Here is a 16,933-nt window from a genome sequence, read left to right as displayed (position 1 = left end):
TTCCATTTATTTCTGCTCTGGTCTTTATGATTTCTTTCCTTCTACTGACTGCGTTTTCTTTGTTCTTCTTTCTCTAGTTGCTTTAGGTGTAGGGTTAGGTTGTTTATTTGAGATTTTTCTTGTTTCTTGAGGTGAGATTGAATTGCTATAGACTTCCTCTTAGAACTGCTTTTGCTGCATCCCATAGGTTTTGAGTCATCGTGTTTTCATTGTCATTTGTTTCTATATATTTTTTTATATCTTCTTTGATTTCTTCAGTGATCTCTTGGTTATTTAGTAGTGCACTGTTTAGCCTCCATGTATTTGTGTTTTTTACAGTTTTTTTCCTGTAATTGATTTCCAATCTCATAGTATTGTGGTCAGAAAAGATGCTTGATATGATTTCAATTTTCTTAAATTTTCCAAGGCTTGATTTGTGACCCAAGATACGATCTATCCTGGAGAATATTCCATGTACACTTGAGAAGAAAATGTACTCTACCACTTTTGGGTGGAATGTTCTATAAATATCAATTCAATCTATCTGGTCTATTGTGTCATTTAAAGCTTGTGTTTCCATAGTTATTTTCTGTTTGGATGATCTGTCCATTGGTGTAAGTGGGAGGCGTTAAAGTCCACTACTATTATTGTGTTACTGTCGATTTCCTCTTTCATGGTTGTTAGCATTTGCCTTATGTATTGAGGTGCTCCTATGTTGGGTCCATAAACATTTATAATTGTTATATCTTCTTCTTGGATTGATCCCTTGATCATTATTCAGTGTCCTTCCTTATCTCTTATAACAGTCTTTATTTTAAAGTCTATTTTATCTGATATGAGTATTGCTACTCCAGCTTTCGTTTGATTTCCATTTGCATGGAATATCATTTTCCATCCTTTCACTTTCACTCTGTGTGTGTCCCTAGGTCTGAAGTGGGTCTCTTGTAGACAGCATATATATGGGTCTTGTTTTTGTATCCATTCAGCCAGTCTGTGTCTTTTGGTTGGGGCATTTAATCCATTTACATTCAAGGTTATTATCGATATGTATGTTCCTATTACCATTTTCTTAATTGCTTTGGGTTTGTTTTTGTGGGTCTTTTTCTTTTCTTGTCTTTCCCACCTACAGAAGTTTCTTTAGCATTTGTTGTAAAGCTGGTTTGGTGGTGCTGAATTCTCTTAGCTTTTGCTTGTCTGAAAAGCTTTTGATTTCTCCATTCAATCTGAATGATTCCTGGGTAGAGTAATCTTGGTTGTAGGTTTTTCTGTTTCATCACTTTAAGTATATCCTGCCACTCCCTTCTGGACTGCAGAGTTTCTGCTGAAAAATCAGCTGATAACCTTATGGGGATTCCTTTGTATGTTATTTTTTGCTTTTCCCTTGCTGCTTTTAATATTTTTTCTTTGAATTTAATTTCTGTCAGTTTGATTAATATGTGTCTTGGTGTGTTTCTCCTAGGGTTTATCCTGTATGGGACTCTCTGTGCTTCCTGGACTTGGGTGACTATTTCCTTTCCTACGTTAGGGAAGTTTTCCATTATAATCTCTTCAAATACTTTCTCAGACCCTTTCTTTTTTTCTTCTTCTTCTGGGACCCCTATAATTTGAATATTGGTGCGTTTAGTGTTGTCCCAGAGGTCTCTGAGATTGTCTTCAATTCTTTTCCTTCTTTTTTCTTTATTCTGCTCCTCAGCAGTTATTTCCACCATTCTGTCTTCAAGCTCACTTATTCATTCTTCTGCTTGTTATTCTGTTATTGATTCCTTCTAGTGTATTTTTCATTTCAGTTATTGTATTGTTCATCGCTGTTTGTTTGTTCTTTAGTTCTTCTAGATCTTTGTTAAACGTTTCTTGTATTTTCTCAATCCGTGCCTCCATTCTATTTCTGAGATTCTGGATCATCTTTACTCTCATTACTCTGAATTCTTTTTCAAGTAGATTGCCTATTTCCTCTTCATTTATTTGGTCCTGTAGGTTTTTACCCTGCTCCTTCATCTGTGGCATATTTTTTTGCCATCTTTTTTTTTTTTTTTTTTTTTTGGATGGATGGGATTGTGTTCCTGTCTTACTGGTTGTTTGGCCTGAAGCTTCCAGCACTGGAGTTTGTAGGCTGTTGGGTAGAGCTGGGTCTTTGTGCTGAGATGAGGACCTCTGGGAGACCTCACTCTGATGACTATTCCCTGGGGTCTGAGGTTCTCTGTTAGTTCAGTGGTTCGGACTTGGAGCTCCCACCACAGGAGCTTCAGCCCAACCCCCGCTCATGAGCCAAGACCCCACAAGCCGCATGGGGTGGCAAAAAAAAAAAAAGGAGAACAATAACAAAGAGTAAAAAATAAAATTAGACTAGGAAACTAACAGATATGTTAGAAAGAATATAAAAATAAAAATATAGATGAAACAACTTTTGGAAGGTAAAACAGAACCACAATAGTAAAAAAGAGGAGAAAAAAAAAGGTGGAAAAGGCCTTGGCTGTGGGGGCGGGACTTAGGCAGGGGTGGGGTTTTGGTGGTGGGTGGGGCCTATGCTTAGGACCCACAGGGCTGGAAAAGGCCCTGGTGGGGGTGTGGAGCTTAGGCTCGACAGAAGGGGTCCTGGCTGTGCCTCTGGTCTCAGAGGGTGGGGGACCCAGCCTAAGAGCACAGCAGGCTTCCTGGTCCAAGTGGGAGGGGCAAACACTCTCCGCTCCTCTCCTGCTCCTCCGGTCCTGGAGGGCCCCTCCCGCCTGCCTCTCCTGTTCTCCCCCGAGCTCCCTCCTAGCCCCCAGGAGTAACACGGCCTGGAGGGGGCCTCTGAGGGTGTAGGACCTGCCTGAGAGCCGGGCCAATTGGGCAGGGGAAATGCTCAGCGCATTCCCCCTTGATCTGAGTCCCCGAGGGTCCCTCCAGGTGTGGGAACCCCTCCCCCTTTCCAGCCACCCCTCCAGGGCACTGGTCCTGTCTGGCCTCCACTTCTCCTCCTCCCTCAGTCCCCCCACATCCTACCGGTTCACTTGGGGGTTCCTCCCATCTCCTTGGGCGTCAAGGTCTCCCACCAGCATCCAGCAGGCACCCTAGTTGTCCAGATTCTTATTCCATGTGGAAATTTTCAAAGAGATTTTACAGATCAAGAGAATGGCCTTATAGCCCGTGTTATATGGAGGAAGAGAAAGACTTTAGCCAGCTTTATAGATAAAACAATAAATACTCTTGGTAGTAGAAATTCAAACCAAAAAATGATAATTTTGTTGAGGCTCTGAATTTTGGGGAAATTAGATTAGAGAATACTAATGCTTAATTATGTATGAAATGGGATTCTTTCAGAGTCAGAAAGTAACAACTGCACTTTATAAATGTTTTGTAATAAATTTGGCACTTTATTAGATGTATGTTGGGAGGTCAAATCACTTATTTTCTCAGTGCTTAGATTTCTGCCCCCATAAAATGAAGCTTGCACTGATGATTTAAGGCCCACTTTATGATTAAACAGTGCATTATGATATTAAAGACAGTTCATAAATCTTGACAAAGGACAACATATTTTATTTACTCCATAAAAGCTTTTTTTTCCCAGTAAAATCTTGCCCATTAATTCTCACTATGTATTCAGAATTTTTTAAAATGTACTCTTCTTCCTTCAGGAAGAATTTAATTTGACAGCATAATAAGATATTGAAATTAATAATTAAAAGAAGATAATTGTAGCATTTTTAATGCTCTAAAATATTATATTTTGTTATTTTGTAGTCCCACATCTTGCTTTGCTTGTTTTTAACTTAAATCAGAGAGCTTGTATGGATAATTAATCATTTTCTTCTGTTTTGGCTACCTTGTTTTGGTTATCTGTGGTTCTTACAAAACATATTAAAATTTTAATCTGATGTATAACTATACTAGCAACGTAGATTTTTCAAAGTAAGGCATGGGGTGTATTTAAAGAAACAATGTGCTATTGTAGAAGGGGCACAGGCATGTTGGTTTAGCTGGAACCCCGCTTCTACCTACTAGTTGTAACCTTGTTAAGTTAGCCTGTCTATAAAAAAGAGGACAATAATCCTGTTAAGTTAAACCATGTGAAATTGCTGGGGTTTTGTTTAAAAACAAATACTGCGCTATAAAGCTGAATCTAAATAATTTCCCCTGTCTCATAGGATTATTGAATTGAAGGTAAATGGAGATCATAGAGATAGAAAGCTTGCTGAGGTGTTTGGAACACCCCATGAGTGGAATGTGGTGTTTTCTACTTATTATGATAGGGACAACTATTTGGTAAATTCAAGCTAATATCATCACTATTTTGATGTTTCAGTGGAGAAAAAACATTGCTAAGTGCAAGTTGACTATTCAACTGTATAAATTATACTTTGCCTCTTAACATTATTGGGGCCTGGGGACGGGCCACAGATCGCTCAAATTTAGTCAGATTGTGTGGTTTTAATCAGAGTAGAATTTAGCCTCTATCAGAAACATAATTTAATTGGACATTATTTTATTCTGTAGAAGATATAACTCAGAATGCAGATGGGAATTAAAATGATTATGTAACATCTATAATGAAACCTCTTCTGTTCGAATTCTTTTATGTTTTTTTAAAAAGGAGCCAGCCAATATTTCCTAGCAGTGTTTTTCTTCTGAAACATCAAAGGAGAGTATTCTGTCATATAATATTTTCACTCTTTGTCAGGCCAATATTTTTTAAGTAATCAAAGTAGATGTGTTTTGTTAGATAGACAGCTGAGGGTTTTTGAAGTTTTATTAGCAGTTTGTATGACCTAAAGAACATCTTATTAACTGTGAGAAATACCCTTTCTCATTGACTTATCATTGGCACTAAAACAAAAAAGTGCCCATCACTTATCCCTGACTTGAAAGTTATCAGCTGTGTGGAGTTTTCTCACAGGCTGTTTTCTTCACTGTTCTTTCTTTTCCCAATAGCTGTGATGGCATTTCTTTTTGACCTGAAGGCCCTCGTGGACATGATGTCCATCGGCACCCTTCTGGCCTACTCTCTGGTCGCAGCCTGTGTTCTCATCCTCAGGTGAGTTGCCCTCATTGCCAGATGGTTCTGGAGACTGTGTGTCATGTGGGGCCCGGGAAATAAAGAAAATTAGGGCTCACTGACCTTGCTTTCAAGGAGCTAGTTGTCTCACAGAGGTGAGAGGCCATAGACGTACAAACATTAGTACAAAGGATAATTAGCATACTTGGTCCTTAAGCAAAGAATCAACTAAAATTGATAATTACCAAAGGTAGGCCTAATCTATGTGAACAACAAGTTCTCATAATGTATAAAAACACTTAAGAATACTATATTTTTAGTCCCAGTGATCCAGCTGCTAAGCTTTTATGCTAAAGATTCAATCGAAGAGGCACACACAGATATATGCAATAGTGAAAAAATTGAACTAAGCTGAATATCAATAGTAGAATAGTTAATAAAATAGATAATCAACAAGGTCCTACTGTATAGCACAGGGAACTATATTCAATATCCTAAAATAACCATAATGGAAAAGAATATGAAAAAGAATATATATATATATATATAAACAGACACTTAGCTGTATACCAGAAACTAACACAACATTGTAAATCAACTATACGTCAATAAAAAAAAAAAAAATAGAATAGTTAAATAAGGAAGGGTACATTTTTTCAGTGGACTCTTCTAACAGCAAATAAAATGATATTTAATTATATGGGGAAATGTATCAGTTTCTGGATGCAAAGCTATATGTAACATCTGAATTTGTTTAAATAGTAACATACATTTACACGAAGAAATGATTTTTGCGTACATATACACATATTTACATTTATACCGGGCTGAAATTGTACCAACATGCTAGCAGCAATTCATACTGAGTAGTGGTGTAATGGGTGACTTCAGGTTTCTTCTGCGTACCCCCCTTTTTGTGTATTTTTTTTTCTCAGTGAGCATATTTCTTCTTCAGATGGGGGACAACTGTTACTTTTAAGTTTAACCAAAGGCTGCTCAGAGGGAAAAGACCACACTGGGGAGACTGGGCAGATACTAGGAATTGAAGCAGGCTGATATCTTGATGCCAGCTGAAGAGGAAGAGGATCGGTAATAGAGGAGAATGGGTGGGAGGTGGCTGTGTGAGATGAGGGAGATGAGGCCAGAGAGACAGGTTGCAGTGAGGCCTTTGAAGGCCAAACTGAAGGCTGTATGTTACTCTGTAGCTGATATTTAGCCAGAGTTTCTGTGCTGTTTTTGTGAACTGCATCTCCTTTGGACATAGATATTTCCAGAGTAATCATCCTATTGTCACACTTGCCTCGCTTTACAATGTAACTCTCTTTGGCATCTAACGTACATAACTTTCTAATCAAGTGGCTATCAGAGGAAATTCAGAGTTGCTACAGATATTCTACTGAGCAGATGTGTGGCTTGGCTCAGTACATTCTGGGGCTGCAGCCACAAGACATGTGGATTTACTGCACCAGCTGTGAATGGAAATGTCTCGCTTAGAGTCTCAGATGCTCGTTTCATTTGGACCAAGTGTCCGTTGAGAATAAAGACACATGCCTTTATTTGGGAATAGGTACCAGCCTGGCTTATCTTACGAGCAACCCAAATATTGTCCTGAGAAAGAAGCTCTGAGATCGTGTGCCAACACTGCCTCCAAAAGCGAGTCCCAGGTCACTGTGCTGCCAGGACAGGGCTTCAGCCTGCGAACCCTCTTCAGCCCCTCGCTTCTGCCCACAAAACAGTCGGCCTCTCTCGTGAGCTTTCTTGTAGGATTCCTCGGTAAGTCCCCTTCACTGTGTACATTATAAAGACCCGGCAGGTATATGTAGGTGGAGCAGGTATGATGTGAAAGAGGATGAAAGAATATGTTAGCACTACCCTCGGTCCTGAGATTTGAACCTAACTGGTCACTGGTCATTGAGATCATCTCTATATTAGCAGGATAAATTGATTATATCTTGGTAATTGAAGAAGAAAGGAAGAAATTCCCTAAGGTGAGAGTGGCAGAAGTACAAAATTGGTCCATTTTGTCAGCTGTGAGGGTGCTTCCTGTGTGAAGCAAAGTACACCTGACAATAACTGAACAGAGACCCAAGGAGACTGCGAGGCGATATAGCAGATCCTGTTTGCTCACCCACAGTTACGTAATTGGGCATATTTTCAGCAACACTTATTGAACATCATCAGTGTGGCAGGAACTCTGCTGGGTACTTGGGATATCAAGAGGGATGGTCCTTGCTCTCACTGGGCTTTGCAGAACAGGACTGTTGGTGACAAGCTAAGAGCAGTACAGGTTTCTCTGAGAGCACATAGGAGGGAGCCCTAATGCAGACTTGATGGTCAGAGAAGGGTGGGTGGGCGGTGATGTCACTCTCTGAAATAGGGAGAAAAGGTGCAGATCATATATTATCTGTTTACATAAACAGTCAGTGTTTACAACAGCTGAACATGAACAGACCTGCTTTTCCCATTTGAAAAAGGGGAAGTAGCCACCCCGGACAACATCCCATCAATCCATGTGATCTCATCTGGGACTGTAGCCCATGAGCCGAAAGGCAAGACGGTAGTGCCCAGGGGGAAGGCTGGCTTCTCAGGGGAGACAGTCATGAGTAAGCGAGCCGTGCTTCTTAAATCAGGGAAATTAGCCATTTCTTCCCAGAATAAAAATGAAGAATCTTAGTATTTGGCAGAGCAGATCTATAAAGAACTTGATATCTTATCAAAACAGACTGTTTGAACATAGGAGTCTGAGTGAAGGGCGTGCTCTGATTTTGTTTCGCGAACCTGTCACCTTTGCAGCATTTCTCATTTTGGGCCTGAGTATTCTGACCACGCACGGAGTCCACACTATTGCCAGGCTGGAAGCGTGGAGCCTCGGTCTTCTGGCGCTGTTGCTTGTTCTCTGCGTTGCCATTGTGCTCATCATTTGGAGGCAGCCTCAGAATCAGCAAAAAGTAGCCTTCATGGTACGTGTCATGAGGATTGGAGATCCTAAATATTATGCACATTTTCTCTTGTCCATTAGTTTTTGTGAATTGTTTCTTTTAAAAAAAAGCACTTCTGATGACGTTAACCAATGAACAAGAGTGTCACAATTCTCTGAGATGCTCCTTTTTGTCTAAAGTATACTTTTCAAAAACTTGAATGTGCTCCTATCACGTTATTCTATATAATAGTAAACAAATTTCTTGTCCGATATTCTGAAGTATCAGAAGAATAACTAGAATATTTTATTTTAGAAATTCAGTACCCTCCCAGGAAGATTATTTCCACCAAAAGCCCTTCCACTGCAAGTGAAATGATCTTGTCCCATTTGAACTAAGAGGAGGATCCACCTGAGATACCATGAGTAGCCCGAGTTCCAGAGGCATGCCCTGTTGATATCTGAACTAAACCAGTAAACCCTAAACTAAACTAAACCCTGAAACCAGTTGCATCTTGGTGGTGATGCAGGTGTTAGCGGGCTGGATAAATCCTCTGCTGCTTTGGGCTGCAGTAAACAATGTGAAATACGGTGCTACTTTTAGTATTCTCAAGATGAGTGGGTTTTATTCAGGTTGTCCTTTTTGTGAGAATATAAACTTACTGACACAGTGTGAAAGTATGTATGTCAAATTAGTTGCCACCATGTCGAAATAATTTGGGGAACGTGCTTTCAAAATTTGAGTATATTTAAGAAGATATTTCCCCCCTTAGGTTCCATTCTTACCGTTTTTGCCAGCCTTCAGCATCCTGGTGAACATTTACTTGATGGTCCAGTTGAGTGCAGACACCTGGATCAGATTTAGCATTTGGATGGCGCTTGGTAGGTCTTTTAATGTTTTTGCTTTCTGAACGTGGGCTCTCCTTTTCCAATGTCATGCACTGTGATTACAGAAATGCATCCACTCCCCCTTCCTAGAAATAAAGGCTTTTTTTTCCGGTTTCTTCCCTTCCCAAATTTTAGAACATCTGAGTGCTTACTTTTCCAGATACTTTTTAAAAATTCAGTTCTCCCAGTAGCCCTGTAAAACTCTATAGGTCCTATTTTTTCTAACTTCTTGAGTGAGAAAAATGAAGCCCCTAAAAGTCAAAGGATCTAATTTGCAAATGGCAGCCCTAGAGTCTGATTCCAAAGCCAGTTCCTTCCAGAGTACCAGTGGATTTCTGGCAACGTTTTGAATGTGCTTATATCAAGAAATTTCTTTTCTGATATCAAAATGCCTTGGGGTGGAATTTGGCATTACATAACATGAGTGAGCTTATTTATATCTATTCTGCACTGTTTTTCATCATGACTTCTTCAGTTTCCTATGTGAAAATTGACTTAGAAATGAAGAGTTTAACTTTGTTGTAACTAAAGCACTGAGTACCAACTGTCTTTAAAAAGATGAAGTGAAGTGGCTGAAAGGTGAAGCAGTGAGAGATGAGAGCTAAGTCTGTACTGGTTTTGGTGGCCTGAGGAGTTTGAGAGTTGATGCTTTTTGACAGTCCTCCCATTGGCTTAATATGAATGAATCTCTTAGGGGCTTCCCTGGTGGCGCAGTGGTTGAGAATCTGCCTGCCAATGCAGGGGACAAGGGTTCGAGCCCTGGTCTGGGAAGATCCCACATGCCGCGGAGCAACTGAGCCCGTGAGCCACAACTACTGAGCCTGCGCGTCTGGAGCCTGTGCTCCGCAACAAGAGAGGCCGCGATAGTGAGAGGCCCGCGCACCGCGATGAAGAGTGGCCCCCGCTTGCCACAACTAGAGAAAGCCCTCGCACAGAAACGAAGACCCAACACAGCCATAAACAAATAAATAAATAATAATTAAAAAAAAAAAAAAAGAATGAATCTCTTATGAATGAATGAATCTCTTTTGTGGCTGTAAATTAACTTAATTTCAGTCTCAAGCCACCAACCCACTTGAGTTGATAGGAGATTTAACCTAGTCAGTTTTGCCCATCCCCCCCATACCCACACTAGAGTTTTGCCCATATTTGGGGGATCTGACACTGTGTCAAGGAATTGGGGTGCATCAAAGGTTATCCCTCCACGCAGGTTACTCTAGAGTATTCTCTCTGTCACTGTGGCCACTTCTGATAGGTGGCTCTGTTGCATCAGGGCCAGGATCCTGACGGGAATCGCTTGCCAGTCGGCTCTGCCCTACATAATGTACCACAAAGCCATTCCTTTGTGATCCCGCCACCTCCCCAGGTGCTGCCAGGAAGCTGAGCCCAAACCCCCGGGGAACAGGACCATAGAACTCTCTCCCCTACTCTGAGCCCAGAAGGATCTCTTTGTAATCTGGTGGAGAGCTTCTCTACCCTTCCTGCCTTTCCAAAAGCCACTGCTTCTTTCCTCAAGTTGTAGCTCACTGAGGTTTAATCATGTACTTGACCTTGGGGAAGAGCATGAACTACAGAGCCAGACTCTCCACGTTTCAATCCACCCCTGCCATTTATTAGCTGTGTCACCTAGGCCGTGTTATACCCCTGCTTCTGTGCCTCAGTTTCTTTGTAAAATGGTGATAACAGTACCTTCATTTGAGGACAGGGAAGGCTGGATCTTCAAACCTCTAAGGACATGAGAGGAAATAGAATCATTCCTAATAACTGGACATACCAAAATACTCATTGGTAGCCTGCTTCCCATGATTTTACATGGGAAAATTATAATGCATTTCACATCAACCCAAAATGCTCAACCAATTTTTTAAAATATAGCTAAAATACAGCAAAATGCCTACATATCTTGCGAGAATACTTAAAACATTTCCCTCTGATCCCCAGTCAGCATGGCTGTTGATAAACAGTTGGCTTAGTACACAGTTTTTCATCCTCTCCTGGTGACAGTAACGTGTGTCAGGCACACCCATGTCCCCTGTTCACACAGGGCATGCTTTCCAAAATATCTGACTGTGTCTTTGTTAACCCACCACTTGTTTTGGGGATGTATATGAGATTTTCCCCCACATATCCTTTTGTTTAAAGTATAGTGTTGAGTGTTGAGAAAGTAAAAAAATTTTTTTTCTACATAAACATCTGAAAAATATTTATTGAAAAAAACACACATATAAAGATTGCAGGTTAAAAAGGAAGAAGCACATTCTACTGGGAAAATGTTTGTCAGGGACCTTTTATGGGATATCCTGTACTTGCATTCCGTCCTTCTAAAACAGCACAGAAAGAGAAGGCAAAAGGCACTATTAAGTTCTGTATTAAATCTTCCACATACAAACAGCCATTTTCTGACACACCTAAAACACTGATTTTTTTTCTCTAAAAGGTTTCCTGATTTACTTCGCTTATGGCATTAGACACAGCCTGGAGGGTAATTCGAGGGATGAAGATGATGATGAAGATATTTATTCAGACAACATTAATGCAGAGACAGAAGAAAAATCTGCCATTCAAGCAAATGACCATCACCAAAGAAACCTGAGTTTACCTTTCATATTCCATGAAAAGACAAGTGAATGCTAGTACCTGCAGGAGCAGAGCTGGTCCACAGTCTTCACGTACATGTCCTACCTGGAGTGAACCGTGACGGATGTCATCATCGTGCTAGGTTGTCATCGGTTTGCTGCAGACACAGTTCACCCTAATTTATACTTACTCGCCTGGACAGCACCTCCTCAGATGGTGAATTATGCATCCAGGGAAAGCACCCTGAGCTCGCTCCTCAGTGATGAATATCCCCCAGATAGTGGGATCGTGGGAGTGTGTGTGTATATGTTTGTATATGTTGGGGAATATCAATGTTAAAAGTTGTTGGTGTTTTACTATTATTGTATTGCATTTTTCCAGTGTTGTCATTAATCGGTAGCATATACTGCACATACTGAAATGGAGGTAATCACGGAATAGAAAAATATTTTGTATGTGCTGGGCATGGTTGGGGAAATAGCTGTTGCTTTTCCTTATTAGGCTTTATTAATATCAAGTTAGAACATGCTAAAAATGCATTTACCCATCACAGTGTCTGTCATTGGTCTGGAGTAAGAGGAGGGGATAGGAAATGAGCCTTTTCTACAACTTATAAATGCCAGCAGTGGGTTTAGTACAGATTTTTCTTCCGTGAGGTGTGACAGTTTGCTAAAACCTTCGCCAATAGGAGTGTTCGTGTCTGCCGTACTGCGCAGGGCAGGAGTGGCCCTCTGTGTCATCAGATGTCAGGCACCCCTTTGAACTGCTGTCTTCTTTGAGAACAGTGGTCCTTAAATGTGAGGCCTTCACCTTCTGTGAATGATATATTGCCCCCTGCCCTGTCCCAGTTCAGTCAGGGGCTTGAGAGAGGTAGTGTGATCTACTTGGGACCCTTTGTGCTAGAAAGTGAATGTGGTCCCCATGGGCAGGAAGCTCATGTAAGTGGCAAAGATGGGGATATGTTTGAGGATCAGAGTAGACATGTGCTTGGACAAGTAGACCCCAAGCACCCCTGTTTTAAAAGTCAGTTAAAATAAGCCAGTAGAATCTCCCAGATCACACAATTGGTGGAATGATTCATACTTTTTTCCATAGCTTAATAAATAATCACAGTTCAACTTTTTTTTCTAACTCAGTAGCGAATTCTCTTTCTACTACACGCAAAAAAAAAAAAGGAAAAAATGAAGGGATACAAGAAAAGAAAATTCCCCTATTCTGATTTTAAAGTGCCTATTCAGTTATTAAAGGGCATTTGACCCAATTTTAGGGGTTCAGATCTAATTTGCCTCCGATGTTTCTTTTGGAAACAGGGATGTTTTTCTTCCCCCATCCCATAAATTGTTTAGCACTTTTTATTTCATTTATTTTTAAATGACCACACTAAAGCTATTGATACAAGCTCTAGTATTCTACAAAAACCCATCAGTGGTTGGGGAATAGAATACTTTGGTAAAATACACGATTGTTTAAAATGTCAAGCTGAAAAATTAACCAAATTGAATTAAAGCCATAGAAACACAATAACCTTTGTATGAGTAAATAATTTGTTTTTAAATGTAAGATTCTCTAATTACTGTATTTTACTTTATAGGGTTCTCTAATAGTGGACTACTTATCTGCAGTGTGTTTTGCTTCTCATGAATTATTTTTCTTACAAATAATTATATGGTTCACTAGATGAGACTGAGTCTAAACACTTACATATGTATGGGTTATATTTCCAGGAAGAACATTATCAAGCCCAGGTGACCAGCTTAATCCAAAGGCAAGGAAAACATTTATTTTCTGACAGCTTTTCCAAGAGATGTCACTTTATTTTTTTCATTAAAAAGCAAGTTATGATTGTTGAGGAGTTTATTGTGATTAAGTATCCAATAAACAGGTAGAAGGCCTGGGTTTCTGGCTGCTAGTGTTGTAGCATCTCTGACATAGAACTCAGTACTAACATTCCACAATTTCCAGGGTGCACACGGTAAAATCTGAAGCCCAGAATTCTTTTAAGCTGCATGTTTTACTGGAGAGGAAGAGTTGGCTATGCAAGGCGTAAAGTATTTCTGTAAGCACTGTGGGCCTAATCATAAGTCCTTGCTGTTATTGCAGTATACTGAGAAGCCCTTTTTTTTCTGAAATCATTCTAGAACAGGCCCTTCACACAGGGAACATGAAGAATTTCATATGTGAATATTAAAACTTTTACTGTAACAATATCAAGAAATTTGTTTAGAACATGACAGGCAGCTAAAACTATTATGCCCACTGTGTTCAATTAGGAGCAGAATTTAGTTAAACATTATTTTTCTACCTTGAAACACTTTACAAATACAAATGTCTATGAAAAGATGCTTTGTCCGTGACTATGCTTTTTTCCTGTGAAAACTCAAATGTATGTTCGTACGTATGTGTGAGTGTGTATATATACACGTATATATATGTGTGTGTATATTTCAAACGTCAGTGTAGAAGTCAGCTGGGTTTAGGATGGGGTTTGGAAATAATACTGTTGTCTAGATTTTAAAAACCCAACTGATGGAGAAAAAATAATGTTTTATATTGATAGGTATGCTTATGCAAAATTTTTAGGTTTTAAACTATTTTGAAATATATAGCGATTTTATATGTATAATATTTTCTATAGATAGATTCTTTAAGAAAGATATATTTATAATGTTTCTAATATGAAATCACTGAAGTCTGGTACATTATACCAGGTGCTTTATAATCTGAAATGGAGTTGGGGGCGGGGGCATTAGGGGACTTCTGTTTATTGTTTCTGCTGCACCTTTTCTGACATTTCTGTCTTGGTTTGTGCTTATTAGGGAAAGCCAGTACTACCAGGCCTTTTATCACCTCTCTGTTTCTGCATTTGAATTTATAACCTTTTGAACAAAATGTTGTTTTTACTTTCCTAGGATTGCCAAAATGTTCTGTACAGCTTTTACTAGTAATCAGTCACACTTATATAAAGTCCTTTCCAGAAATTAAAAAATACATATACATTCTCTTAATTGTGACTGAGTAAAAACAGCTTGAATTACCTTTCTTTTTTGCACTAGGAAATATGCTCTCTGAACATTCTCAGTGAGAAACTTTAATAATAGCACCTTTATTTTATACTCTTAAAAAAGAAAGATGATTTGTGAATAACCATACAAAGGCCATGCCTACCCTACATTTAACTAGGTAGCTATGCAAATCCAAGTTTAAAAACTATTTATGAGAAAATTTAGAACTTTTGATGTATACTGAAACACAGAGTACTGCTTAATCACATTTTCCCCAGAGATGAGTATCAGGAAAAGACCAAAACATCATTTGAGAGATATACATTAACGAAAAACAAATGATGATATCTATAAAACTTTACTGTTATCAACCACAGTTGATAGAAAATATGTTTCAGAATTACCTTCCTTTAAAAGACAAGGGCCTGTCTTCTTCAAATTTTTCTGAATAAAAGATTTTTAAACTTTTTTTATTTTAAATATTAGCCATAATATCTTCTAAGTCCTGGGTATTTACAGGTAGATGTTAAAATCTTTCGAATTAGAATTTATATTTACCAAACTATTTTCAAAACGTATTTGAATGCAGGGAGAATACGGAAAAGTCATCGCCAATGCTGATACTGCCCGAGGGAGCAGATTAGTCTTAGCTTTTTTTCCTCTTAGATCAGCATATTCTGAGATTATAAACCACATGATAAAATTGTGCCAAGATTCCAGCTCTTACTTACCTGTGATCTTGCTTCTGATGTTCCCTGTCTGGGTTTCTCCTGATGTGCTTCAAGCGACAGTCCAATTCAAACTAAAAGCACGATGTCCACAGAATTTTAAAGGATTGGGTTTAGAGTGTGCATCATGGAATATTAATATTCACATGATTAGTGTGAATTTCTTGGGGGGTTGTGATTAACTGGGTTTTTTTGGTTTGTTTTTGGTTTTTGACTAGTGCCAAAATAGTGCCTTCTCTATATGCTTTCTACCTACGTTTTCTAACTTGTCCTAAAACATCAAGGGAAAAAGTACCAAAGTTCATGTAGGAACTAATGCCAGCACAGGTCATTTTTCAGACACGTAGATGTGAAAATGAGGTTGCTTGACTTTGTTGTTTAGCTGAGTTTTGTTTTTTGTTTTTATCTCCTTGTATGATCATATTTAAACATTTTTTAATGGCTTTCTGGTTTCTGAATTTTGAGAGGCCTGATCTGTTATTGTTGTGGTTGTTGGTTTAGTGGTTGGGTTTCGTAACTTCATTATTGTTTATATGTACCCAGTTCAGTCATGTTCATTTCAAATGCATTTTGTTATGGCTCAACCCAATTGGCAGCCCTGTTTGCTGGGAGCACTATCTTAGCTTTTATTCATCACGGCTGAAGCCACTGCCGTAATCTCTGGCCTTAAAGAGCCTTCACTGACCACTGACAGCAGCTCCATGGGGGTCATAACCAGGGCCCTGGGTCAGGCAGGCTGCAAAGTGTGAGCGTCTATAGCTACCCCGTTGGTGGGGGCTTGTGATGACAGGGTAGGATATGAAGTGAAAGACTTCACATGAAACTAAGGTAGTTTGGGGTCCTTAATTTCAGCCCCAAATAGCCCATGAGTACAAGGTAAATGATAAGGACCAAGGAACCTCTATGACTCATGGAAAGGACGGCTGCTTCCTGGAACTGGCACCATAGGTCCTGGCCCACTGCAGTTTCTGCACCAGCACTAATAGCCTTGGGCAGGAAAGCGCGTGGGCCTCGGCTCAGTTGGTAAGAAACCTCGTGTTGCCAGCAGGACAGGTTTCTCTGGCCCGTGCCTGGTTGACAGGCTCTTCATCTTTGGTGCCCAATTGTTTCATTGCTTTATTTTGTTATCACTGTACTTAATAGAAGCTGTTGATAGGGCCTAAAACCCTGCAGAAATTCTATGTCTGTAAAAACCAACAGAGACATTGGTCTTATGCAAATATAGAGATTTTTTTGTGTAGTAGGTAATTTTAAATTTAAATGTCTTTAATGATAATCAGTGTTCCTTATTACTTATAAAGTTGGATTCTTTTTTAGAATTTGTAATGAATAAAAACTGCTGCTGCTTTACCACTGTAAAATATGCTTTCTAACATGACCATGTATTTTTAAAATAAATTTTACTACGACTTATAATAGTGTAGTATGCATATGTATCACACCTACCAAAAGCATACATTTCACACTTACCTGATTTAAACTGCCTTTTTATTTAGGAAGCTTTACAGCTCAGAAATATATCAATAGTACAGTCTAAATGGAGACAAATCTACTGTTGAGAATATTCACCTGGCAGCCTACGGTATGAATACCAAGTCCTGTAAGATAAAAGAGATGTCTTCACGTATACTCAATCCTCATGGCACAGTCCAAATAATATCAGTTGCGCCTGAAGCATGCCACCCCAGGACCACACATCTGAGATCCTACCACCTCAACTGCCATTTATTTAATGGACTAATCTCTTTGACATTGCTTTTGTCTGCAAGAAGCTCCTTGATATTCTTCCGACCAAATCATAGCTTTTAGTAATTGGTGATCAGTTATGTATAACTAACAGAAATTTTTTACAGTATAGTGAATAAAT

General features: G+C 39.3%; 1 protein-coding gene across 4 annotated transcripts in view; it reads left to right on the top strand.

Annotated features, from left to right (window-relative positions):
• SLC7A2 (solute carrier family 7 member 2) overlaps window positions 1-16,462 on the top strand; it is a 71,809-nt gene extending 55,347 nt beyond the window's left edge. For all 4 annotated transcript variants that reach the window (XM_068532392.1, XM_068532395.1, XM_068532394.1 and 1 more), the window contains exons 8-12: window positions 4,891-4,993; window positions 6,522-6,727; window positions 7,748-7,914; window positions 8,645-8,753; window positions 11,197-16,462. In XM_068532392.1, the coding sequence (XP_068388493.1) occupies window positions 4,891-4,993; window positions 6,522-6,727; window positions 7,748-7,914; window positions 8,645-8,753; window positions 11,197-11,393 (782 nt within the window). In that variant the 3' untranslated portion in view covers window positions 11,394-16,462. The remainder of the gene's footprint in view (window positions 1-4,890; window positions 4,994-6,521; window positions 6,728-7,747; window positions 7,915-8,644; window positions 8,754-11,196) is intronic.
• The last annotated feature ends 471 nt before the right edge of the window (window positions 16,463-16,933 follow it).

This window comes from Eschrichtius robustus, chromosome 21 (assembly GCF_028021215.1).
Source record: "Eschrichtius robustus isolate mEscRob2 chromosome 21, mEscRob2.pri, whole genome shotgun sequence".
Taxonomy (NCBI): domain Eukaryota; kingdom Metazoa; phylum Chordata; class Mammalia; order Artiodactyla; family Eschrichtiidae; genus Eschrichtius; species Eschrichtius robustus.
Note: the sequence above shows the minus strand (reverse complement) of the source record. Positions and strands in the feature narration are given on the sequence as shown.